The following is a 26,671-nucleotide window of genomic DNA, read 5'->3' as shown; positions in this document are numbered from 1 at the left end:
AATTTCATGATCCATATGATTCAGAGCACACTTTCCAATTCACTTCCATTATCTAAATGTTTATGTGTGTATATATATATATATATATATATATATATATATATATATATATATATATATATATATATATATATATATATATATATATATGTGTATTTTATTACACCCACCCACTTTCTATGGCACCAGATACTGCTTATATTCTGTTAATCTTGCACATAAGTATATTCATTTTGTGATTAACCGTTGGCTTTCACATGATGTAGTGGGAGGGAAAATAGAACTACATTTTTAAAGTTATATGGAGGGGGCGGGGGGGGTTTCAGGGGATGGGGTCACATGTGACAGTAAGCACTGTGGGTGTGCTTTTGGTCCACAAACATGAACAGAGCTTCAGTGACCAAGTATTATTTCTCAGTGTTTGTGTCCACAAAGCAAGCTACCAAGTGTCTCCAGGTACACACATTTTCGTTATTCTATGATAACAATTTTTTTTCTTGCGATTTAGTCCCCTCCGAAGGGAGTTACCATCCCATACCGACCCAAGCCCTCAAGCTCTCCAGTGATCTTTGCAGGTGGTCAGGTAAGCATTCCTTTTACCAGGGACTTGATGCATCATTTGCATACTTTGACTTCATTATGGTCACTGGGTTTTATTCAAGCTGCATTTCTGTGACTTGCACATGATCTGTGAATTATTTTATTTCCCCCCCCCCCCCCTCTGGAGATCTACAGTGTCAGTCACAATGGCAATAAGCATTTGTAAGAGAATATTACCAGTGTTTATTTTCTTCCCCTATTTTAAAAATTGGCATCTTTTGTGCATCACCTGTTTTTAGAATTTAATGTGCTTAACATTCTATATGCCCATGTTAAAGTAAGATGTGAATAAAGTGTTTGTATTTTATTTATAAAACACTATGTCTAGAGATAATAATGTAGAGAATAGACAGTTTTTAATGTTTTTCTACTACCAGTTATGCCTCCAGGCTATTTAGGTCAACTAATTCAACTACTAGAAGCTCATTAGCTATTGACTGTGCATGAATTACTGTTGTGCGGTGCATGTGATTTGGTTAGACATACATCCTGTGTGGCTTTTTTTGTTGTTTTTTGGTAAGTGTAACTGTTGCATCACCTATCTGAACAAAGTGTTAGTGTCTCTGTAAAAGCCTACCTTAGTCTTCATTTTAAAATACTGTACAATTGTGTAATGGGTTTCATTCATGGATCCAAAATGAATATTTGGTAGTTATTGAGCCTACTCTCACTGCCTTGTGATAAAAACTGTACCATCCTAGGAGCATGTGTTCCATCAAATGTGGAATACGTCTGACAGTCAGGTGGTTGTTAGAGAAAGCATGTTGTAATCGGTATGCTACAATTTTAGTGTAATCTTTTAGGCTTTGGGTCCTACTCAAGTTTAATAAAACATTCTGAAGTTAGATCAATCCTAGGAAAAAGTTACTTTAAATCTTGGTCCAAATTCAGCAACTTTATCACCATACATTTCAAAGTAGAGCTGTAGTGAAGTTTATAGGAAGAGTAAATACAGAATTCTATAATTTTTAGCATTTAAATGCTGCAAACTTGTAGCCTCCTAATTCTAGATTGTCATTCTCAACCTTTTTTTAATAGAAGTCTTAACTATAGCATGTACAAACACTACTAAGGCTTCTAGGCTTTTTCAGCAGAGGAAGAGTGTGTGTATATATATATATATATATATATATATATATATATATATATATATATATATATATATATATATATATATATATATATATATATATATATATATATATATATATATATATATATATATATATATATATATATGTCAGTGAGAAAAGGGAGTAAATATATCTAAAGTAAAAATGGGCTGTTATACAATTTTTAAAGAGTGGTTTATACATTGGCTTTTATTTCACAGAATACCAGTAGCTTACAATTTTGGTTAGTTAGTTTTTAACATTGGATAATTTGTGACCATTGTACCCTCTGGGTACAATGTTTCAAATTCAACAAGCTGTATTGAACATGTGTGAGTGGGCTTAAGAGATAGAAATGAGTGCAGGTGTTGGGAAGGAAGAGCATAATCCTCTGGCTTCATTTTGGATCCATGAACTGACTCTCCCTTCCCTCATCAAAGGGTATGTGGTGGTGGATTAAATATGAGGACCGAGGCTATGACTTATCAGAGATAACTGAATTCGTTTTCGCTTTGTTCAACAGGTGTCGCGCCAGGCCGGAGGGCACGCATGTGAGACTGACCTGTGGGAGGGACGAAGGTCCCACACAGGGGGGGTCTCCCTAGATGCTGTGGATCTCCATGGGGTAGGTTCTAATGAGCTGTTTTTCAATTTACTGATATTTTAGTCAGACATCAATCATTTTCTGAGCTGTCTATTCAATGGTATATGGTTTTTATACTTTAAAGGGACACTGAATCCAAATTTTTTTTTATTCAGATAGAACATGCAATTTTAGGCAACTTTTTAATTTTACTCCTATTTGTCTTCGTTCTCTTGCTATCTTTATTTGAAAAGGGCATCTAAGCTAAGGAGCTAGACACTTTTTGGTGCAGTACACTGGACAGCACTTGTTTAGATACCAAGAGAATAAAGAAAATTTTGATAAGAGTAAATTAGAAAGTTGCGTAAAATTGCATGCTTTATCTGAATCACAAAAGAAAAAATTTGGGTTCAGTGTCCCTTTAAGTCCTTTTCCTGAACACTTACGGTGTTTTATCACAGATCATGTGCAATTAGTCTAAGCAGCTTTATAAATCAGATGGGTCCCCCCCCACACACATGTACTTTAATGTTTAGTGTATCACCTGGAGGTTTGCATAATGAGACCTCTGCAATATACTTTTTTTTTATTTATTTTTTGCCACTTTTCATGTAATTTAGTTCTGAATATTAAAGTGACAGTCAACTGTCCCTTTATTACCTATTCCCCAGTTTTGCACAGCCAGCACGGTTATATTAGTTTTCTTTTAACCTTTGATTTACCTTGTATCAAAGCCTCTTTTGACAGCCCCCTGATCATATGGCTGGCTAAAATGCAAGTCAATAAATATCCAATCAGTGCAATGTCATTAACAACCCATTGGCGAGAGTACGATGTTATCTATATGGCCCACATGGATGAGCAGTCTCTTGTGAAAAGCTAATAAAATAGTATGAGGTAAGAGGCTGTCTGTAGTGGCTTAGAAACAGTCAGAAATTTGGAGGTTTAAATGTTATAAAGTATATTAATAGAACGTTTGTTGTGCAAAGCCAGGGAATGTGTAGTAAAGGGATTATCTTTTGAAACGATAACAATTTTGGTGTTCTGTCCCTTTTTAAGTTTCTGTTCCTTAGAATTTAAGGGGATATGAAACACAAGATTTTTCATGATTCAGATAGAGAATACATTTTTAAACATTCCAATTTACTTCTCCAGGGGTGTGGAATTTTAAAAAAAAACTACTTGTCCAAGGGACTAAAGCGGGAGCCCAATCTACTTGTCCCTCGTGACAATCTCCTTGTCCTGATTTGCAAAATAATTTGAATCAAAACTGTATTTAAATTAGGTTTTTATTGATAAGGAGACAGACCTAGCAATACTTTAATGCAATCAACAAATGCAAGTAGGTAGTTAAATTAAACAGAACATATTTCCAAATGAGAATTGTAGCTTATTTTATATATATAAAAAAAAAAACTTAACGGAGACAACCGCATGAGTCTATTTATATGCATTGAAATGCTGGTTACACTAGATCAGTGGTTGCCAACCGCGGTCCTCAAGGACCCCCAACAGGGTGTTTTCATTATAGCTGAACCAGTGCACAGGTGAAGTAATCAACTGATGGATGAGAGCAGGTTGGTTACAGATCAGCTGATTACTTCACCTGTGCACTGGTTTAGCTATAATGAAAACCAGGACTGTTGGGGGTCCGCGGTTGGCAACCACTGCACTAGATGATATAACTGTGTTGGTTATGTAAATCTGGGGAATGGGCAATAAAGGGATTATCTATCTTTTTAAACAATAACAATTCTGGCGTAGACTGTCCCTTCAGAATTGCCTGCTCTATCTGAATCATGAACGTTTAGTTTTGCCTAGACTATTCCTTTAACTTCTTAAATTCAGGAGTAAGAGCTTTGCAAACCGTGAAAGGCTAGGAGGTGAGGTTAAATATATGTGTGTGTAACTAATGCAGGGACATGGCAAACTTTATAATTGTATTACTAAAAATTGCCATGTTGCTATGTGCCTGCATCATTTGCTGCATTAGTTGTCATTAAAAGGATGGCAAATGTCTTGTTGTTTACAAATAAAGGTAAAAGGCTTTATATCATCTTAGACAATAATAACCTCTAGTTTATGGCTTATTTTATTAATATAAAAATCAGTAATTCTCACCAAAGGTGTCACCTGCTAAGGTAATATGAAGTAATAAAGTAAATTATGGCTGTGCAATGTTCCTAATAATTTGTCTACTATTGTGATAACTGGTATCCTTTTTTGTTATTGGGGTATGAAAGATATATAAATTATTTCTCTAAATTTAAAAATGTTCCAAAGCAAGACTGGACTGAAAACCACTGCTTTTAATGTAACAGAGGTACAAGTAATATAAAAAGGCATGTGTTAAACACACTGGTCTCTAAACACACAAGTTGCATCACATTTTCAAAATGCTCAGTTAAAACATTTGTAGACTTTTTAAATCACTGATATAAACAGCAAAAAGAAAAACACCCTACACACGGTAACAATATCATCTAAGCTCAACATAAATCTAAATAAGAGCCTCACCAACACCGTTCCACTGACACTGTTTATTTAAAGTGAGGGCTGTATAAATCAAGCCTCGGCAGGCTTGTAGGAAGTAGGCACTCTGACACTTTCTCCCGCATTGAAAAGGCTCAGCAGTACCGCGTGTGCTGAGCAGCCCTCCTCCACAGCTTCTAATCTAAACAAAGCAAATGTTAACCCCATGGCTTCCAAAATAGCTGCAGTGTATTGCACAGAAATACATTGCAGCAACCTTTGTTAGCCATGGGTGTTAAAAGGCAAGCAGTGCAACCACTACTATGAAAAAGGAAAAAAAAAGCTTTAGCCCTAACGCTGTCTGCTTGCCCGCAGCAGGGCTAAATGTAATAAGAAACCACATGCCCGGCACACAAAACTGCATGTCCTGGCGTCGGGCTATAGGAATTCCACATCCCTGCTTCTCTTTAATTTGTTTCATTCTTCAGATATCCTTTGTTGAAAAATGTTAACTTGGCTAACACCACAACAGAAATATCTTAATTACAAGGTGTTTACTATCTCTTTAGGAGCATTATTTTGTTAGATGCGCAATGATTGATTACCCCTTATTCATGCTAAGTGCTTGAAACCTTAGCTTTATTCACCCATCTACCTACATAAAGCTTTTTATTGCATATGTGCTGGGGAGTTGATTGGACTTTGGGAATGCCTTTCTGATGGCAACCTTCATGTTGGGTGGCCGTGGAAACATTTTATATATAATTTTTTTTGTACAAATAAAGGATAAAAAAAGTTAAAATGTTAAATCAGTGTTAATTTTTGCAAAAGAAGCCATCTTGCAGTTGCTAGTCCTTTTGGCAGGAGCGGTGCATGGTCTTACAAATTAGTGATGGTCACTCACTAGACTATATTTTGTGAAGCGTCCAATCACATCATGAGCCTGAGCTGCTGTTTAACTCCTGTTTAACTCGATGTGATTGTATGCCGCACATATGAATAAATGCAGGCTAATATGGAAAGAACAACGTACAATAAAATATCTGGTTTAAAGTATGAGATTTGTGCCAGGTTTTTCAGAATACTGTGTTCAAAAAAAATCCTGAAGAGACTTGTTCAGAGCACTGAAACATCAAGAGAAAAATTTAATTTGCTCTTCATTGATATTGTTAGTGTGCATCTTCAAAGTGTGTATGTATGTGTGTATATATATATATATATATATATATATATATATATATATATATATATATATATATATATATATATATATATATAATATGTGTATATATATATATGTGTATGTATATGTGTGTGTATGTGTATATATATATATATATATATATATTCTGCTTTAAGGAAACATGTCAATTCATGCTAGGTTGTCAGTTGCCTATTTAACTATCTAGTAATCCCCCTGCTCTGGTTGGTTGACTGCGTTGTTTGATAATACTCCTTTTTCTTTGTTTTTATAGGCCTACACCATTCAAGGACAATATGCCATTCCTCAGCCTGATGTAAGTTTTTTTTTTTTTTTGCTTTTGTCCTTCCCTGTTGATACGGTGACATGAAAGTAATGTATTGTTTGATTTTTATAACTGAGCTTTTTTTTTCCTTTTCTGTATAATCTCTTCACCCTTCAGCTGGCATTTTTACTTAGCTTCCTTAGGTTTATTGGCAAGAGGCTTCGGTGTGAATTCTACTTGCAGTTGTATGAGTTTTCTGCTCATAAATGCATGGAAGTGATGCATTATACATAAAGGGGATCTACATGTGATACGTTTCTTTTTGTTGATTCACCCTGTGATCTTTGCACCTTCCTAGTCCTTAGGAAAATTCTACATTGCCAGGATGCATCTAGATGATTTATATAGAGCACTATTAAACAGGAGTTAAACAGCAGCTCAGGCTCACTACTCTGCTTTTTTTGATTTTCTGAATATTTAACAGATTGCAACTTTTTTTATATATTTTATTTTTATTTTCAGCTGACTAAGCTGCACCAACTGGCAATGCAGCAGTCTCACTTCCCTATGTCTCATAGTGGTAACACTGGATTCAGTGGTAAGAAACCTATCCTGCACTCACTGTAGTCGGCTATAAATGTTTGCTAGTTGTATTTTAAATTTAAAATGATGCACACATTCCTTTTTTGAGAGCTCTGGTTTCAGAGTTGTATCAGTGAAACCCACAAGTTCCCTAGCCTGCATTTCAGCGTATGTAATTTTGTGGCATGCAATCTTAAAGGGACATAAAACAAGTTGGGATAGAGACAAAATATATCCATTTTAATTACTTTACCTGCAAATTGATACTGCAGTGTCTCGCCATAACCCTTTAAGTTTCTGAATTGTACAGCTCTAACCCCCACCACCACCACACACTTCCTTTTATTTGTCTGTATCTAGATCTAGTGTAATAGACAGTGATTATCTGCTGCATCATGCCTAGCAGCAAATAAGCTGCTGTGAACTTAGTTGAAATACAGTGTTAATGTCTAAACTAACAGAGGGCGTGAAACAGACAGCATGGCTATGCAAATAATTTTGCTTATGGGGGGAATTAAAATTCTTGCCAGCTTTATTTTATTTTTAAATGCAAACTATTTTTTACTTGAGCCCTTTTAGGATTTGCACAGATCTCAGCATTTTAAAGAAGAAAACAAAATTGGCCTTTAGTTATATTGACTTAGTAGTAGTAAATCCCTAGTGTTTGTGAATCACTAGGATTTACCAGTGGAACAAATAAAGGGGACTTTTAGTCATAAAGTATAAAATAGTTGCTTTATTTGAGTGCCTCAGGCAGTTCACGGTAGAAGGCTATTTCTCCAACATAGGTGTGTCCGGTCCACGGCGTCATCCTTACTTGTGGGATATTCTCTTCCCCAACAGGAAATGGCAAAGAGCCCAGCAAAGCTGGTCACATGATCCCTCCTAGGCTCCGCCTACCCCAGTCATTCTCTTTGCCGTTGTACAGGCAACATCTCCACGGAGATGGCTTAGAGTTTTTTAGTGTTTAACTGTAGTTTTTATTATTCAATCAAGAGTTTGTTATTTTAAAATAGTGCTGGTATGTACTATTTACTCAGAAACAGAAAAGAGATGAAGATTTCTGTTTGTATGAGGAAAATGATTTTAGCAACCGTTACTAAAATCCATGGCTGTTCCACACAGGACTGTTGAGAGGAATTAACTTCAGTTGGGGGAACAGTGAGCAGTCTCTTGCTGCTTGAGGTATGACACATTCTAACAAGACGATGTAATGCTGGAAGCTGTCATTTTCCCTATGGGATCCGGTAAGCCATGTTTATTAAGATAGTAAATAAGGGCTTCACAAGGGCTTATTAAGACTGTAGACTTTTTCTGGGCTAAATCGATTCATTATTAACACATATTTAGCCTTGAGGAATCATTTAATCTGGGTATTTTGATAAGATTATATCGGCAGGCACTGTTTTAGACACCTTATTCTTAGGGGCTTTCCCAAATCATAGGCAGAGCCTCATTTTCGCGCCGGTGTTGCGCACTTGTTTTTGAGAGGCATGACATGCAGTCGCATGTGTGAGGAGCTCTGATACATAGAAAAGACTTTCTGAAGGCGTCATTTGGTATCGTATTCCCCTTTGGGCTTGGTTGGGTCTCAGCAAAGCAGATACCAGGGACTGTAAAGGGGTTAAAGTTAAAAACTGCTCCGGTTCCGTTATTTTAAGGGTTAAAGCTTCCAAATTTGGTGTGCAATACTTTTAAGGCTTTAAGACACTGTGGTGAAATTTTGGTGAATTTTGAACAATTCCTTCATATTTTTTCGCAATTGCAGTAATAAAGTGTGTTCAGTTTAAAATTTAAAGTGACAGTAACGGTTTTATTTTAAACGTTTTTTGTACTTTGTTATCAAGTTTATGCCTGTTTAACATGTCTGAACTACCAGATAGACTGTGTTCTGAATGTGGGGAAGCCAGAGTTCCTTCTCATTTAAATAAATGTGATTTATGTGACAATGACAATGATGCCCAAGATGATTCCTCAAGTGAGGGGAGTAAGCATGGTACTGCATCATTCCCTCCTTCGTCTACACGAGTCTTGCCCACTCAGGAGGCCCCTAGTACATCTAGCGCGCCAATACTCCTTACTATGCAACAATTAACGGCTGTAATGGATAATTCTGTCAAAAACATTTTAGCCAAAATGCACACTTATCAGCGTAAGCGCGACTGCTCTGTTTTAGATACTGAAGAGCATGACGACGCTGATAATAATGGTTCTGAAGGGCCCCTAAACCAGTCTGATGGGGCCAGGGAGGTTTTGTCTGAGGGAGAAATTACTGATTCAGGGAACATTTCTCAACAAGCTGAACCTGATGTGATTACGTTTAAATTTAAGTTGGAACATCTCCGCATTCTGCTTAAGGAGGTATTATCCACTCTGGATGATTGTGACAAGTTGGTCATCCCAGAGAAACTATGTAAAATGGACAAGTTCCTAGAGGTCCCGGGGCTCCCAGAAGCTTTTCCTATACCCAAGCGGGTGGCGGACATTGTAAATAAAGAATGGGAAAGGCCCGGTATTCCTTTCGTCCCTCCCCCCATATTTAAAAAATTGTTTCCTATGGTCGACCCCAGAAAGGACTTATGGCAGACAGTCCCCAAGGTCGAGGGAGCGGTTTCCACTTTAAACAAACGCACCACTATACCCATAGAAGATAGTTGTGCTTTCAAAGATCCTATGGATAAAAAATTAGAAGGTTTACTTAAAAAGATGTTTGTTCAGCAGGGTTACCTTCTACAACCAATTTCATGCATTGTCCCTGTCGCTACAGCCGCGTGTTTCTGGTTCGATGAGCTGGTAAAGGCGGTCGATAGTGATTCTCCTCCTTATGAGGAGATTATGGACAGAATCAATGCTCTCAAATTGGCTAATTCTTTCACCCTAGACGCCACTTTGCAATTGGCTAGGTTAGCGGCTAAGAATTCTGGGTTTGCTATTGTGGCGCGCAGAGCGCTTTGGTTGAAATCTTGGTCAGCTGATGCGTCTTCCAAGAACAAGCTACTTAACATTCCTTTCAAGGGGAAAACGCTGTTTGGCCCTGACTTGAAAGAGATTATCTCTGATATCACTGGGGGTAAGGGCCACGCCCTTCCTCAGGATCGGCCTTTCAAGGCCAAAAATAAACCTAATTTTCGTCCCTTTCGTAGAAACGGACCAGCCCAAAGTGCTACGTCCTCTAAGCAAGAGGGTAATACTTCTCAAGCCAAGCCAGCTTGGAGACCAATGCAAGGCTGGAACAAGGGAAAGCAGGCCAAGAAACCTGCCACTGCTACCAAGACAGCATGAAATGTTGGCCCCCGATCCGGGACCGGATCTGGTGGGGGGCAGACTCTCTCTCTTCGCTCAGGCTTGGGCAAGAGATGTTCTGGATCCTTGGGCGCTAGAAATAGTCTCCCAAGGTTATCTTCTGGAATTCAAGGGGCTTCCCCCAAGGGGGAGGTTCCACAGGTCTCAATTGTCTAAAGACCATATAAAGAGACAGGCATTCTTACATTGTGTAGAAGACCTGTTAAAAATGGGAGTGATTCATCCTGTTCCATTAGGAGAACAAGGGATGGGGTTCTACTCCAATCTGTTCATAGTTCCCAAAAAAGAGGGTACGTTCAGACCAATCTTAGATCTCAAGATCTTAAACAAGTTTCTCAAGGTTCCATCGTTCAAAATGGAAACCATTCGAACAATTCTTCCTTCCATCCAGGAAGGTCAATTCATGACCACGGTGGATTTAAAGGATGCGTATCTACATATTCCTATCCACAAGGAACATCATCGGTTCCTAAGGTTCGCATTCCTGGACAAGCATTACCAGTTCGTGGCGCTTCCTTTCGGATTAGCCACTGCTCCAAGGATTTTCACAAAGGTACTAGGGTCCCTTCTAGCTGTGCTAAGACCAAGGGGCATTGCTGTAGTACCTTACTTGGACGACATTCTGATTCAAGCGTCGTCCCTTCCTCAAGCAAAGGCTCACACGGACATCGTCCTGGCCTTTCTCAGATCTCATGGATGGAAAGTGAACGTGGAAAAGAGTTCTCTATCTCCGTCAACACGGGTTCCCTTCTTGGGAACAATAATAGACTCCTTAGAAATGAGGATTTTTCTGACAGAGGCCAGAAAAACAAAACTTCTAGACTCTTGTCGGATACTTCATTCCGTTCCTCTTCCTTCCATAGCGCAGTGCATGGAAGTGATAGGTTTGATGGTAGCGGCGATGGACATAGTTCCTTTTGCGCGCATTCATCTAAGACCATTACAACTGTGCATGCTCAGTCAGTGGAATGGGGACTATACAAACTTGTCTCCGAGGATACAAGTAAATCAGAGGACCAGAGACTCACTCCGTTGGTGGCTGTCCCTGGACAACCTGTCACAAGGGATGACCTTCCGCAGACCAGAGTGGGTCATTGTCACGACCGACGCCAGTCTGATGGGCTGGGGCGCGGTCTGGGGATCCCTGAAAGCTCAGGGTCTTTGGTCTCGGGAAGAATCTCTTCTACCGATAAATATTCTGGAACTGAGAGCGATATTCAATGCTCTCAAGGCTTGGCCTCAGCTAGCGAGGGCCAAGTTCATACGGTTTCAATCAGACAACATGACAACTGTTGCGTACATCAACCATCAGGGGGGAACAAGGAGTTCCCTGGCGATGGAAGAAGTGACCAAAATCATTCTATGGGCGGAGTCTCACTCCTGCCACCTGTCTGCTATCCACATCCCAGGAGTGGAAAATTGGGAAGCGGATTTTCTGAGTCGTCGGGCAAAGATTTCCGGATGGAGTTCCCACTCCCCCGGATGCAATGTCTAAGTCACTCAACTGTGGGGCATTCCAGACATGGATCTGATGGCCTCTCGTCAGAACTTCAAAGTTCCTTGCTACGGGTCCAGATCCAGGGATCCCAAGGCGGCTCTAGTGGATGCACTAGTAGCACCTTGGACCTTCAAACTAGCTTATGTATTCCCGCCGTTTCCTCTCATCCCCAGGCTGGTAGCCAGGATCAATCAGGAAAGGGCGTCTGTGATCTTGATAGCTCCTGCGTGGCCACGCAGGACTTGGTATGCAGATCTGGTGAATATGTCATCGGTTCCACCATGGAAGCTACCTTTGAGACGAGACCTTCTTGTTCAAGGTCCGTTCGAACATCCGAATCTGGTCTCACTCCAGCTGACTGCTTGGAGATTGAACGCTTGATCTTATCGAAGCGAGGGTTCTCAGATTCTGTTATCGATACTCTTGTTCAGGCCAGAAAGCCTGTAACTAGAAAGATTTACCACAAAATTTGGAAAAAATATATCTGTTGGTGTGAATCTAAAGGATTCCCTTGGGACAAGGTTAAGATTCCATCCTTCCTTCAAGAAGGATTGGAAAAAGGATTATCTGCAAGTTCCCTGAAGGGACAGATTTCTGCCTTGTCTGTGTTACTTCACAAAAAGCTGGCAGCTGTGCCAGATGTTCAAGCCTTTGTTCAGGCTCTGGTTAGAATCAAGCCTGTTTACAAACCTTTGACTCCTCCTTGGAGTCTCAACTTAGTTCTTTCAGTTCTTCAGGGGGTTCCGTTTGAACCCTTACATTCCGTTGATATTAAGTTATTATCTTGGAAAGTTTTGTTTTTGGTTGCAATTTCTTCTGCTAGAAGAGTTTCAGAATTATCTGCTCTGCAGTGTTCTCCTCCTTATCTGGTGTTCCATGCAGATAAGGTGGTTTTACGTACTAAACCTGGTTTTCTTCCAAAAGTTGTTTCTAACAAAAACATTAACCAGGAGATTATCGTACCTTCTCTGTGTCCGAAACCAGTTTCGAAGAAGGAACGTTTGTTGCACAATTTGGATGTTGTTCGCGCTCTAAAATTCTATTTAGATGCTACAAAGGATTTTAGACAAACATCTTCCTTGTTTGTTGTTTGTTCCGGTAAAAGGAGAGGTCAAAAAGCAACTTCTACCTCTCTCTCTTTTTGGATTAAAAGCATCATCCGATTGGCTTACGAGACTGCCGGACGGCAGCCTCCCGAAAGAATCACAGCTCATTCCACTAGGGCTGTGGCTTCCACATGGGCCTTCAAGAACGAGGCTTCTGTTGATCAGATATGTAGGGCAGCGACTTGGTCTTCACTGCACACTTTTACCAAATTTTACAAGTTTGATACTTTTGCTTCTTCTGAGGCTATTTTTGGGAGAAAGGTTTTGCAAGCCGTGGTGCCTTCCATCTAGGTGACCTGATTTGCTCCCTCCCATCATCCGTGTCCTAAAGCTTTGGTATTGGTTCCCACAAGTAAGGATGACGCCGTGGACCGGACACACCTATGTTGGAGAAAACAGAATTTATGTTTACCTGATAAATTACTTTCTCCAACTGTGTGTCCGGTCCACGGCCCGCCCTGGTTTTTTAATCAGGTCTGATAATTTATTTTCTTTAACTACAGTCACCACGGTATCATATGGTTTCTCCTATGCAAATATTCCTCCTTAACGTCGGTCGAATGACTGGGGTAGGCGGAGCCTAGGAGGGATCATGTGACCAGCTTTGCTGGGCTCTTTGCCATTTCCTGTTGGGGAAGAGAATATCCCACAAGTAAGGATGACGCCGTGGACCGGACACACCGTTGGAGAAAGTAATTTATCAGGTAAACATAAATTCTGTTTTTGTTGTGAGGCGATTAATAGCTTGCTAGTTATCGGGCATGGTGCCAGCTGGCCCACACGTCTATTAGCCAAGAAGTGGAAACGTCACCTCACAGCTAAATAGCGTTCTGCCGTGGAGCTCAGTGCGGCGAAAGCTTCAGACAAATAAAGGACCTTTCAGCATTAGTACTTTAACTAAAGTTCCCTTTATTTGTTCCACAGTTAAATCCTAGTGTTTCACAAACTCTAGGATTTACTGTCACTTTAAATGCTACAAATTGCAGAAATCCCTTCTTGTGCACAAGACTTGGCCTTAAATCACCTGTGTACATCTGTTTGCATTTATCATTGGACTGTTGTATGAACCACTGCTTTTGATCATTCTTCATGCAGATTTGGAAGCAAAGCTTGAACCTGCGCAAACTTATTTCTTTTTGAGTTTTACCTTTATGGCAGCATATTGCTACTGTTTTCAGAAGTGTTGTCTGTATTTGGGCTAATATCAGTATTTCTAGTTCTAAAGGGTCCTGTGTTGCAGAATTACACGTGTGTGTGTGTGTAGCATTTAACTTATTTAATTGCCCTCTTACAGGTGGCATTGATGCTTCAGCTCAAACAACTTCTCATGAACTCACCATTCCAAATGATGTAAGTATTTAAGACCTCAAAGGGTACTTTGTGCACTGGATTTTTCTCTGCGTAAATGTTTTGTATATGATCTATTTATATAGCCCATCTAGGAGTGTTTTAGTAAAATGTATATTTACCTATGATTACTTTGCATCCAAGCCTCTGCAGATTGCCCCTTATCACCATTCTTTTGACACATGCATTTTAGCCATTCAGTGCTGACTCATAATATTGTGCTCACTCCAGTGGAGTTATCTATATAGCCCACATGAACTAGCACGGTCTATCTGTAAAACTGTCAAAATACACTGAGATAAGGTGTCCTTCCATTTCTTAGAAATTAGCATATGAGCCTACCTAAGTTAAGTTTTTAATAAAAAAAAATACCAAGAGATCAAAGCAAATTTGATGATAAAAGAAATGGGGCATGCAATTTAAGCAACTTTCTAATCCTGAATCGTGAAGATTTAATTTTGACTAACTTTCTTTAATGCTTTAGAAATGCTTCATCTTTAATACTCGACCAAATGTTGCAGACACAAAGGCTAGATTACACTGAAGTTGCAGTTTTAAAAATTAAATCATAACAGATTGTTTCTCCTTTCAGTTGATTGGCTGTATAATTGGACGGCAGGGTGCAAAAATAAATGAAATCCGCCAGATGTCTGGGGCACAGATTAAAATTGCTAACCCTGTTGAGGGTTCAACTGACCGTCAGGTGACCATCACTGGATCTACAGCCAGTATCAGCTTGGCTCAGTATCTTATAAATGTCAGGTAAGACATGAGCAGATATGGTTCTAAAATGTTTCTGATGTCTGCAACCTGATTAGATTTGGTATAATAGGAGTGAGACATGGCTCTCATGATTATTTGACATAATTTTATGTAGACTCAACCCGTTTTTTTAATATGCTTTGGACGTATGCTGATGTGTTTTCTGTTGGATTATGGTGGTTGAAAAAGCCAGTGCTCCATGACATTTTTATGTCAATTTAAACAAGGGGTTACATATTAGATGTTTAACCTACGAGCTTAGAGGTTGGTGAGGGTTTTCACCTAAAACAAGGAAATTCCTTTTTAGACCAGACTTGTTCAACTGAAGGCTTACACACACCTTATGTTTAGTCATCAGTATTCATCAAACAAATGTGCTGCATATGCTAGGGATACAAAATTAAGGGGTTCTAGATATGCACATGGCTGCTTTATTCTGCCTGGGAAGCATTGGGTCTTTGAGTATATTCACAGATAGCTGACTTAGAGCTAATTAAGTAAAAATAGTTTGCATTTAAAAATTGCTGACAAGTATTTAAAAAAAAAAAAAAAAAGCAAGCAATTATGTAGCCATGCTGTCTGGATTAGACTGATTCTCCCCCCCCCCCATCAGTGTTTAGCATCAGAAACACAGGCATTGTATTTCAACTGAGTTCACAGCAGCTTATTTGCTTCTCGGCATGCTCCAGAAGATGAGTTAAAGTCTTGCATTCTACCATATCAAATGTAGATGCAGCCCTAATGTGTGGGGGGGAGTTATAGCTGTACAATTCGGAAACATAAAATAAAGGGTTAATGACTAAGCACTGCAGTATAAATTAGCAGGTAAAGTAATTAGTTACATATATTTTGTCTCTATCCCAACTTATTTTATGTCCCTTTAAATGGACAGTAACCACCCTCTCTCCCATAATTTTGCATAATGAGTAATATCTTTATTTGTGGCCCCCAAAGTCCTCTGTTCACACAGCATGCAGAGAGGAATTTTTATTCCTGCCCTGGATAAAGCTGCTGGCTGGTTTCTGTGAGAGCCAGCTACATTTAGCGGAACGATGTGATTAAAGGGACACTGAACCCAAATTTTTTCTTCCGTGATTCAGATAGAGCATGAAATTTTAAGCAACTTTCTAATTTACTCCTATTAAATTTTCTTAAATTCTTGCATTTCAAATAAAGATACTAAGAGAATTAAGTTTAGATGCCGGCCCATTTTTGGTGAACAACCTGGGTTGTCCTTGCTGATTGGTGGATTAATTCATTGACCAATAAAAAAGTGCTAGCCAGAGTTCTGAACCCAAAAAAAGCTTAGATGCCTTTTTCAAATAAAGATAGCAAGAGAACGAAGAAATTGATAATATAAGTAAATTAGATCATGCAATTTTAAGCAACTTTCTATCTAAATCACGAAAGAAAACATTTGGGTTCAGTGTCCCTTTAAGTGAGTTGGGATTTGAGACCCCTTCCAACTTTTTAAGGGAAAAATGCATTGCCATAAGGGAGGTTTTAAGTTGTAAAAAATCAATAACAACAATTTTAACTACCCCTATACCTGTTTAGTGCCCTGTGCATTAATACAAATAGCCTGCGTTAATAAGCATAAGACATTGCCAATAGTAGCCATTGTATCAGATGCTTTAATGGAGCAGTAAACTTTTTTTTTTTTTTTTTTTCCCCCCAACATTGTATACATTGGGCGATGCTTAATTGGCGCTTGCTTTTTGTTAACATTACCGAGATCTTGGACCTTGAAACTGCATAACTAGCCTCTCCGTAGCAACAGCTTCTGTGTTTCTTTTTTTTTTTTTTGTGTGTGTGTGATTATTGCTGTGATTTAACAGCTTATACCGAGCCCTGCTGTTTATGGGGGACATTGGCTATTTCAGGGGTCTATCTTGGTGAGTAATAACATTTTACAAATGTGAGTGACTATTAATCTTCCAGTGTGCACATGCTTCATACAATGTTAAAACGATAAACTGATTTGCAAGTTTAACATCTATGGCCTGTCTGTAAAATCTGAATGATGGGGACATGTTCTTTAAAGGGACAGTCTACACCAGAATTTTTATTGTTTTAAAAGATAGATAATCCCTTTATTACCCAGTCCCCAGTTTTGCATAACCAACAGTTATATTAATATACTTTTAACCTCTGATTATCTTGTATCTAAGCCTCTGCAAACTGCCCCTTTTTTCAGTTCTTTTGACAGACTTGCAGTCTAGCCAATCAGTGATGGCTCCCAGATAACTGCACGAGCACAGTGTTATCTATATGAAATACGTGAACTAACACCCTCTAGTGGTGAAAAACTGTTAAAATGCAATCTGAAAGGTCTAAGAAATTAGCATATGAACCTCCTAGGTTAAGCTTTCTACTAAGAATACCAAGAGAACAAAGCAAAATTGGTGATAAAAGTAAATTGGAAAATTGTTTAAAATTGCATGCTCCATCTGAATCATGAAAGTTTATTTTGGCCTAGACTGTCCCTTTAAGCAGGAAGTGTTTGGCCCCTTGTCTATTCAAAGCAGATGTGCTTTTAGTTTACATGTTTCGCACAACTTATGTTTCTAGCTTTCACTGAACTAAAGGTAGTTGGTGGTATTGAAATAGAGGATATTTTATTTTAAATGAACTCTCCAGACCCTACAAATACTTTTAAAGGGACATAAGTAAAAATGTAAAATCCCATAGATGAATTACTTAAAACAAACAAGTCTAGTAAAAGTTAAATCAAATATGTTCTTTTTTTAGTCATTTTTCTCAGCATGTGAAGCATAGCTAGATATTCTCAGTGCACCTGCACTTACTGCATCTGCTCAGTGGGGCTTGTATCATGTCAGAAATTAACAAATTGAGTAATTACCTTATGGTACAAGCGCCTTAAAGGGACACTGAACCCAAATGTTTTTTCTTTCGTGATTCAGATAGAGCATGACATTTTAATCAACTTTCTAATTTACTCCTATTATCAAATTTTCTTTATTCTCTTGGTATCTCTATTTGAAATGCTAGAATTTAAGTTTAGATGCCGGCCCATTTTTGGTGAACAACCTGGGTTGTCATTGCTGATTGGTGTATAAATTAATCCAGGTTGTTCACCAAAAATGGGCCGGCAGTTCTGAAACAAAAAAGCTTAGATGCCTTTTTCAAATAAAGATAGCAAGAGAACAAATAAAAAATGACAATAGGAGTAAATTAGTTGCTTAAAATTGCATGCTCTATCTGAATCACGAAATAAAAAAATTGGGTTCAGTGTCCCATTAAGCTCTCTGAGCAAGTGCCGTTTAAAATGCCGCTGCTATTACAAAATGCTTCTGTTCTAAACTGAGATCCATGTTGGTTCCAATTATGGCTGGAATGTCCCTTTTTTTTTTTTTTTTTTTTTTTTTTTTTTTTTTAATGGAACAGTCTACTCCAGAATTTTCTTTAAAAAAGTTAATTTTCCATTGTTGTCTCAAAGTATTGATGATTAGTTTATGGGCAGATATAAAATAAAGCAGGTTTATCTTATATCTGCCCGTAAACTAATCATCAATACTTTTAGATATAATCAGATTACTTTATCACATTATTTACATACTCTCCAAGCTCAACCCATTTTATTAGGGCCTGGCTTCAAAACACAAAATAAACTAATTCATACATTTTATACTCCTGCAGCTGGGGAAAAAAAAAGTAATTGGAAACAAATGAAGGGAAAAACAATTGTATAGTATACTGTCCCTTTAAATAAGGGGGCAGTCTGCAGAGGCTTAGATACAAGGTAATCACATAAGGTAAAAAGTGTATTAATATAACTGGTTATGCAAAACTGGGTAATAAAGATTATTTTATTACCTTATCTCTTCTATACCCTACTGGGAGTAATTTCTTCTACTGGCTGTTTGCACAGATTGGCCTTGAGGTCAAAAACTTTCAGAATGGGTGTGGATGCCACAGGCTAAATCATTTCAAATTCCAATATAAGGGTAATGGAAATACTTGTAAACAATTTAATACACTCCAGCAGGTAAAGTGGATCATTGGAAACAAATTAAAGGGGAGAATTTTTTTTAGTAAACTGGCTAAAATGCAAGTCTACCAAAATAACATTAAGGGACAATCAGTGCTGACTCCTAGGTAACTCCATGTAATGTTATCTATATGACACATATGAACTAACACCCTGACATAAGAGGCGGCCTTCAAGGGCTTAGAAATTAGCATATGCATCTACCTAGGGGGTTTAACTTTCAACATAGAATACCAAGAGAACAAAGATAATTTGTTAAAAGTAAATAGGACATGCAATTTTTAAGTTTCCTATCTGAATCACGAAAGTTTAATTTTCACTAGACTGTCCCTTATAATTTTCACTTGAAACTGAATTGGGTCATGCACATATAGAATTGTGGACGGACCAAGTTTAAAATATTTAATGCAACTGCCTTGAGTTGCTACTATAATAGGAAGATACATTATTTGGTGGGTTGCATGAGTTTCATGAATACACCGGGTGTCAGGCAACTGAAATGAGAAATATTTTAAATTACAAAAGGAAATATATAAATAGTTTCTTCTACATCGTGCAGACCTTAAAAGAATTAATAGTCTGAAACTTTTTTTTGTTAAAATATTACAAGCCATTTTATCTCAGTGGGTGGTTCCACCATACCACATTAGTAACTGGATGAAACCAGTAGTCCTGGTAAATGTATAAATAAAAGGCACTCTTACCAAATTTCTGCTGTTTTTCGAAATTTAGCAGTGGGGAACTTCGGCTAACATATGGAATATCCAAAAACTTCACTGAAGTGATGTGGGTGTTAATGCCTATTTTGTGCTAAGTGTTAAATCATGTTATACTTTCTATACAGTGCATGATCAATACTGATTGTATTGTTTAGACTTGAATCACTATCTAAACAATTTGCCACCTAGTTCTAGTTACTTGATTAGTATATCACCAGCATTGTCTCTAGAAGCAAATATGTATGCATAGATTTATATACTGGTGTTTGGTACTTTTGGATACTCAGTGCCTGTGCTGCACTCAGCTTCCATTGTATCCTCCTGTGCTCCTCCGTTTGTACCTACCCTCCCACCCACCCGTTTTTGTTTTGTTCCCTTTTTTCTTTTTCCTCTGTTACAGTCTTGAAAGCGCTAAACCCTCCTCTTCCCAGAGCACCTCGACCCCTGACCTTCTCAGCATCTCTCAAACCTCAATCCCTTCCTCCTCCAACGCCGCCCCTTCCTCTCTGGTGACTGCCTCCACAGCCGGGGGTTGCGAACCTTCCTCAGCCTCCACAAACTCTTCCTCCTCCTCGGAATCACCTTCCAGACTCCCCAACCCCTCGACTGTCCCCCGTATCGCCAATCTGCTTGATATGAAACCTGTCCCACTCCTGGCGCTAAATGTCGTGTCCACAGCCTCTTCCTCTACCTCCTCCTCTGCTGCTCCTGCCTGTGCCGCCCAGCTGTACTCTAAAGTGAAATCGGACAAGCCACGTTTCTCTCCCTACTGAATTTCCTACTGTATGAGTTGCAGACTGCTGGCATGTCCCATGTATTGGGATGTCCTATACAATTTTTATTTTAACATGTCCAGTTTGAAATATGTATGTAATGTTGCATTTGCTGTAATCCTTAATGTTAAATTAATGCATTACCTTTACTACAGAAAGTGTTTAGACAGCAAGATACAGACTTAAAAACATTTGGTAAGAACAGCTTCCTGCTTGCCAATTTTCTTGTAATTTTCTTAGTGTTCTGTATTGATTGAAATAATTGTTTATAGTTGATTGTGTGAGTATTGTTTTAATAAAAACAGCCATTGGTTTGCCAAACAAAGGCTCTATTTGCCATGACTTTATTTGGGTAAGTGGGATTATTTTTTTTATTCCAAATTCTGGGTACTACTGAATTTTGTTTTGCGTCTGCTCTTCTGTGTGGAGATGCTATAATGACTAATTTGTGTAGTTAAATAGTTTGAGATGGCTAATTGTTGTCAAATAATTTTTAAAATGTAATATGGTATACAAAACAGCTTCAAGGTTTCCTGACCACTTTAAAGCTTTTAATATGGATTACTACGTTCCGTTTTTATTTTTAAAGCTTAACATTTGTAAGACCTATGTAAGATTTGTATAAATGTATTTAGTCCCTTACAACTGTATGTCTACATTCCATTTATAGACTATTTTCTTTGGACTTTGTCAATCACCTTTCAGGCCTTCTAAGATATGCATTAGTAGCATACCCCTTAAAGTGAAAGTAAATCCTAGCGTTTTACAAACACTAGGATTGACCATTGAAACAAGGGACTGTCATTCATGAAGTGTAAGATACTTCATGTAGAAAGCTCCTTTATTTGTTTCAATCGATCGCCGTTTTTAGCTGCTACAGCAGCCCACGGCTTAAATTTTTTTTTTGCTTAGAGGTGACGGTTTCACCTGTTAGCCAGTAGCCGTGCGATAAATCCGGCTTGGCGCCCATGGGAGCCTGATTTACCTCACGGCTATAGGCTAAGAGGTGAGAACGTCACCTCTTAGCAAAAAAAATTCGCTGTGGGCTGCAGTAGCAGCTAAAAACGGTGATCAATTGAAACAAAGGAGTTTTCTACATGAAGTATTTTATACTTCATGAATGAAAGTCCCCATTATTTGTTTCAATAGTCAATCCTAGTGTTTGTAAACCGCTAGGATTTACTTTCACTTTAACCGGTCCAATGTGAATGACTATCAATGGGGAGTGACGTTGACAAAAATGTGTGGAGATGTCACAAAGGGGTGGGTCCACTTTAAGGGAGCTGGATGGGGTAGGTGATTCAACCACCTCAATATCCTCTCACATACCAGCTACAGACTATCAAAACCCCTTATTTGAAAGAATTGGCTGCTTTTTCACATGGCATGAGTCTTAAAGTGCCCCATAAAAAAAAAAATAAAGTAGATTTTACATATACAGCTTTAGGGGGCTTACAATAAATTTTAAAAAGGCTTTTTTTTACGGTCTATGATACCCAAATGTTGAAGCACTTGAAAGTGATGCAACATAGCTGTAAAAAAGCTTGGCTAGAAAGTATCACCTGAACATCTCTGTAAAAAAGAGATTTTACCTCAATGTCCTAAGTATTTACAACCCATTGTTAAATGACTTTAAGCTGCAAATCGGTAGTGCTGTCCCGGGACCTGCAAGGGAACGTGCCTCATGCATACATGTTGTTGCACACATGTTATTGCCCTATTCAGTTTACTATGAAATCACAGTAAGAGTTCATGACCTCAGCACTACTGATGCTGGAAAAAATATATATATAATTTTTTTTTATTTTTTTTTTTAATTCTGCTGCTGGGCATTAACTGAAATATAACTTTTAACACAGCACTTACTCTGGTGAGCTGAGGCTGTTGGCAAAATATCTTCCTTTTTTTTTTTTTTTTTTTTTACATAGAAAAGTTCTGGGGATTTTTTTCGGTCAGCTTTTTATAGTTATGCTGCATCACTTTGTCATTTAGAATGAGTTATGTGGGTTTTTTTTTTGGTTTTTTTTATGTTGCGAATTCCATAAAAAAATTTTTATTGCATATTGTCCCTTAAATCTAGAAGTAATTAAACAGACTATTTATGGCTACACAATCCAGAAGAAATGTGATAGCTTGGTGTTTGAATCATGTATTACGTTTTTTGCCAAGTAATGTAAAATCAAGATCTCTGTAAATTCTCCATATAGATTTGCACATTGTGTGGTTACTCGTGCATGGTAATTAATTTATCTATTTTTAAGAAGTTTCATTGTAATATACACTTTCTGATATACATATTGTTTTTTTTTTTATTGTTTTTTTCAGGCTTTCATCAGAAGCCGGTGGTATGGGAAGCAGTTAAGCATCTTCCAACATCTCCCTCCTGTTTAGCTCACCGTCAGTCTACATAGCCCTGCAAACGGCTTTTTTTTTTTTTTTTTTTTTTTTTTTTTTTTTCAGGTTTTAACTAGTTTGCAAAAATTTCAGTTTCTTTGTGCTTTCCTTCATCTACATGTCAACTTTTTTTTTATTAAATGAAATTACTGAATTTTAATTCAATGTTTTTTTTTTTTTTTTTTTTTCCAGCTGTTAACCTGCTGACATAAAGATTTTAGTTTTATAAAAGTTTTTGTGCCCCCCCACTTTCTGTTCTCAGTGTCAAGTGGGGTATTAAATGCATTTCAATTTAGTTCTGTAACGTCAGGATTTTTTTTTTCAGAAAACCAATAAAGACGGACTGGAATTTGTGTCTTTCCTGTCTACTGCAGTTGCTTTCAGTTTTAGCCTTGCATAGTATGTGTGCTGTTGAGATTCTGTGTGTCCCCCCCCCCCTTATTTTTTACTTGTTTTCTCTTTGAAGTAAAATTAAACTTTTTTTTTTTTTTGGTTCAATAAAAGTGGTAAAGTAGCTGCTGTATATTTTTCTACTTTTAGAACACAGTTAAGATTCAGTATAAACACTTGACTATTAACAATCTGGCTCTAGTATCATTCTTTTTATTTATTTTTTTCTCCTCCATGCACCTAAACAAAAATGATCTTCGATTGTAAAGACACTTGATTCCTTTTCTTTATAATGGCATTGAGAGTCCACAGTTCCATTCATCACTGTTGGGAAATCCACCACCACCTGGAGGAGGCATAGACACCCCAGCCAGAGCTTAAATGGACAGTTAAGTCCAAAAAAAACTTTCAAATAGGGCATGCAATTTTAAACAACTTTCCCATTTACTTTTATCACCAATTTTGCTTTGTTCTCTTGGTATTAGTAGATAGCTAAACCTAGGAGGTTCATATGCTAATTTCTTAGACCTTGAAGGCTGCCTTTATTTTGACAGTTTTTCTCCACTAGAGGGCATTAGTTCATGGGTTTCAAATAGATAACATTGAGCTCATGCACATGTATTTACAGAGAAGTGAGCACTGATTGGCTAAAATATGTCTGTCAAGAACTGAAATAAGGGGGCAGTTTGCAGAGGCATAGATTCAAGGTAATTACAGAGGTAAAACATTTATTATAACTGTTATACAAAACTGGGGAATGGATAATTAAGGGATTTTCTTTTACAAGATAGGACGAGTCAACGGATTTCATCCTTATGGGATGTTGCCTCCTGGTCAGCAGGAGGAGGCAAAGAGCTGCATAAATAGCTCCTCCCTTCCCTCCCACTCAAGTCGTTCTCTTTGCCTGTGTTAGTGATAGGAAGAGGTAAAGTGAGGTGTTTAGATTCTTTAATCAATAATTTTTTATTTAAAATGGTGCCAAAGTGTACTATTACTACCGGGCAGCTTCTGGAAGAACCAATTATGCTGGGAACTGGTTATGTTTTACACTCACTACGCCTCCCCTATTGGCGCTGCCTGGATATGGACTTGGTGAATTTGCCTAAGACCCTTCCTTATTCACAGGACCTCTGGAGGAAATAGCGGACCTCTTGACACTGTGGGTAATTTCATGCTGTTACTCAGCATGGAGGTAGGTGCAGTCTCTTTATTTCTGGGGCTTGCAGCAGATACTCAGGACTGACGGTGCTCTCTGTTATTGTTTTGGGGGTTAAGGACTCTGGTAAGGGTTCCCTGTACAGTATGTTTGGATGTCATTAGGTACAAGAATGACAACCCACACATAGTTTATTTTGCCAGACAATCCGGCACACTTTAGCCAGAAGCGCTGGGATATGTAATATGCTTCTCAGATGTAGAGTACAATAGCGGGCATAGTTTTGTTTGTTACATAGAAACAGATTTGCAAATAGTGTTTTTGGCTGACGCTGGGGCTATTAGACATTGCGGTACATGGCGGGCAAAAATGACTTAACGTGTGTTACTTTTTTCCCGGGTTCTGTGTTTCCGCCCACGATGGGCGGGACTTGATTTTGCGCGCTTACATGTGCTGCTGCGTCTCAGTTAAGTCCCGGTGAACAAGTGCTTGGAGCTTAGAAGTGTACTTGTGCAGCCCCTAAGTCAGTTTGTCACAACAGCTACAAACGTTCCTAGGCACGCTGATCGGAGGGGATCGGTTGTCACACGGAGGCAGGTAGGAGCCGCCGCGGAGGTGTGGCGGGTTGACTGAGTCTCTGGGACTGGTGCGTTTTTTTTTTTTTTTTAACAAACGGGGCCCATGTGAGGTACATATAATTGATCTGCACCTACCTGCTGTTATTGTTAATCCTTTTTGGGGGCTTACTAAAACGTTTAAAGGCACAGTACACTATTTGCTGCACTAATAGATTGTTACAAGGGACTTGACCAAGCTTGTACTTTGCATCTACTACTATGGAGGACATTGAGCAAAATACATGTCCCATGTGTTTTAGATGCCATTGTGTAACCCCCTGTTACACTTTGTGACACTTGTGTTGAGAGAGCCTTACAATGTAAAGAGGATATTTTTTAATAGATATGTCTAAAGACTGTTCAGACTGATGAGATTCCGGGTATGCCGCTATTTTCTCCCCAAGCGTCACAGCCTTTAATACCCGCTCAAACGACGCCATGTTCTTAATCGGTGCCTGCTTCTTTCACTTTGCAGGATATGGCTGCAGTTACATCATCTACTCTCACAGAAGTTTTATCTAAGTTGCAAGGCAAACACAGCAGGACGGAAGCCCAGGTGGTTCCTGCGACTTCTGATGTTTTGATGGCTATCTCCGATGCACCTTCCCAGGGATCTGAGTTGGGGGGGTAGGGAGATACTTTCTGAGGGGGAACTGTCTTGACTCAGGAAGTGCATTACCTCAGACGGATTCGGACGTCATGGCCTTCAGGTTTAAGCTGGAACACCTCCGACTGTTGCGTGAGGTTCTGCTAGCTCTGGACGACTGACTCTATTGTGGTACCTCCAGAGAAGTTTTGTAAGATGGACAAATACTGTTTTTCCGGTTCCTAAAAGAATTTCGGAATTTTTTACACGGGAATGGGAAAGACTGGGTATCCCCTATGTTTAAGAAGATGTACCCCATAGCTGACACAGTCCGGGACTTTTGGCAAACTATCTCCAAGGTGGAGGGAGCTATTTCTACCCTCGCTAAGCGTACGACTATTCCTATTGAGGACAGTTGTGCTTTCAAAGACCCTATGGACAAAAGTTGGAGGGTGTTCTAAAAAAAGCTATTTGTACATCAAGGGTTTCTATTACAACCAATGGCCTGCATTGTACCGGTCACAACTGTGGCAGCTTTTTGGTTTGATGCCTTAGAAGAGTCTCTGAAGACTGAAACTTCTTTAGACGAAATAATGGATAGAATTAAGGCCCTTAAGCTGGCTAATTCTTTTGTTACAGATGCCGCCTTTCAGATCGCCAAATTGGCGGCTAAGAATGCAAGTTTTGCCATTTTAGCGCGCAGAGCCTTATGGTTAAAATCTTGGTCTGCAGATGTGTCCTCTAAATCCAAGCTTTTGGCTATTCCTTTCAAGGGAAAGACTTTTATCTGGGCCTGACTTGAAAGAAATCATTGCTGACATCACGGTAGGTAAGGGTCACCTCCTACCTCAGGATAGAACATCTAAGCAGTGGGGTAGACAGAGTAATTTTTGTTCCTTTCGACATTTCAAGGGAGTCCCTTCTTCCGCTAAACAGGAAGGGAATTTTGCACAAGCAAAGTCTGTTTGGAGACCCAACCAGGCTTGGAAGAAGGGTAAACAACCCAAAAAGCCAGCTGCTGCTCCCAAGACGGCATGAAGGGGCGGCCCCCGATCCGGGACCAGATCTAGTAGGGGCAGACTTTCTCTCTTTGTCCAGGCTTGGATAAGAGACGTTCAGGATCCCTGGACACTAGAAATATATAGAAAGTTCAAGCTACAGCAGCACTGTGTAAAAAGATTTTTATTGTAGCC

General features: G+C 38.8%; 1 protein-coding gene across 6 annotated transcripts in view; it reads left to right on the top strand.

The window, feature by feature from the left end:
• Positions 1-23,086, top strand: part of PCBP2 (poly(rC) binding protein 2) — a 46,759-nt gene extending 23,673 nt beyond the window's left edge. For 2 of the 6 annotated variants that reach the window (XM_053708300.1, XM_053708299.1), the window contains exons 7-13: positions 509-583; positions 2,236-2,337; positions 6,243-6,284; positions 6,756-6,831; positions 14,017-14,072; positions 14,662-14,831; positions 19,963-20,466. In XM_053708300.1, coding sequence (XP_053564275.1) covers positions 509-583; positions 2,236-2,337; positions 6,243-6,284; positions 6,756-6,831; positions 14,017-14,072; positions 14,662-14,831; positions 19,963-20,335 — 894 coding nt within the window. In that variant the 3' untranslated portion in view covers positions 20,336-20,466. Of the gene's footprint in view, positions 1-508; positions 584-2,235; positions 2,338-6,242; positions 6,285-6,755; positions 6,832-14,016; positions 14,073-14,661; positions 14,832-19,962; positions 20,469-20,490; positions 20,531-22,660 lie in introns of those variants that run through there. The other 4 variants (XM_053708304.1, XM_053708303.1, XM_053708305.1 and 1 more) reach the window with 4 other exon arrangements.
• Positions 23,087-26,671: the final 3,585 nt, after the last annotated feature.

Source organism: Bombina bombina, chromosome 3, assembly GCF_027579735.1.
Source record: "Bombina bombina isolate aBomBom1 chromosome 3, aBomBom1.pri, whole genome shotgun sequence".
Classification (NCBI taxonomy): domain Eukaryota; kingdom Metazoa; phylum Chordata; class Amphibia; order Anura; family Bombinatoridae; genus Bombina; species Bombina bombina.
This window is presented reverse-complemented; position numbering and strand designations above follow the sequence as displayed.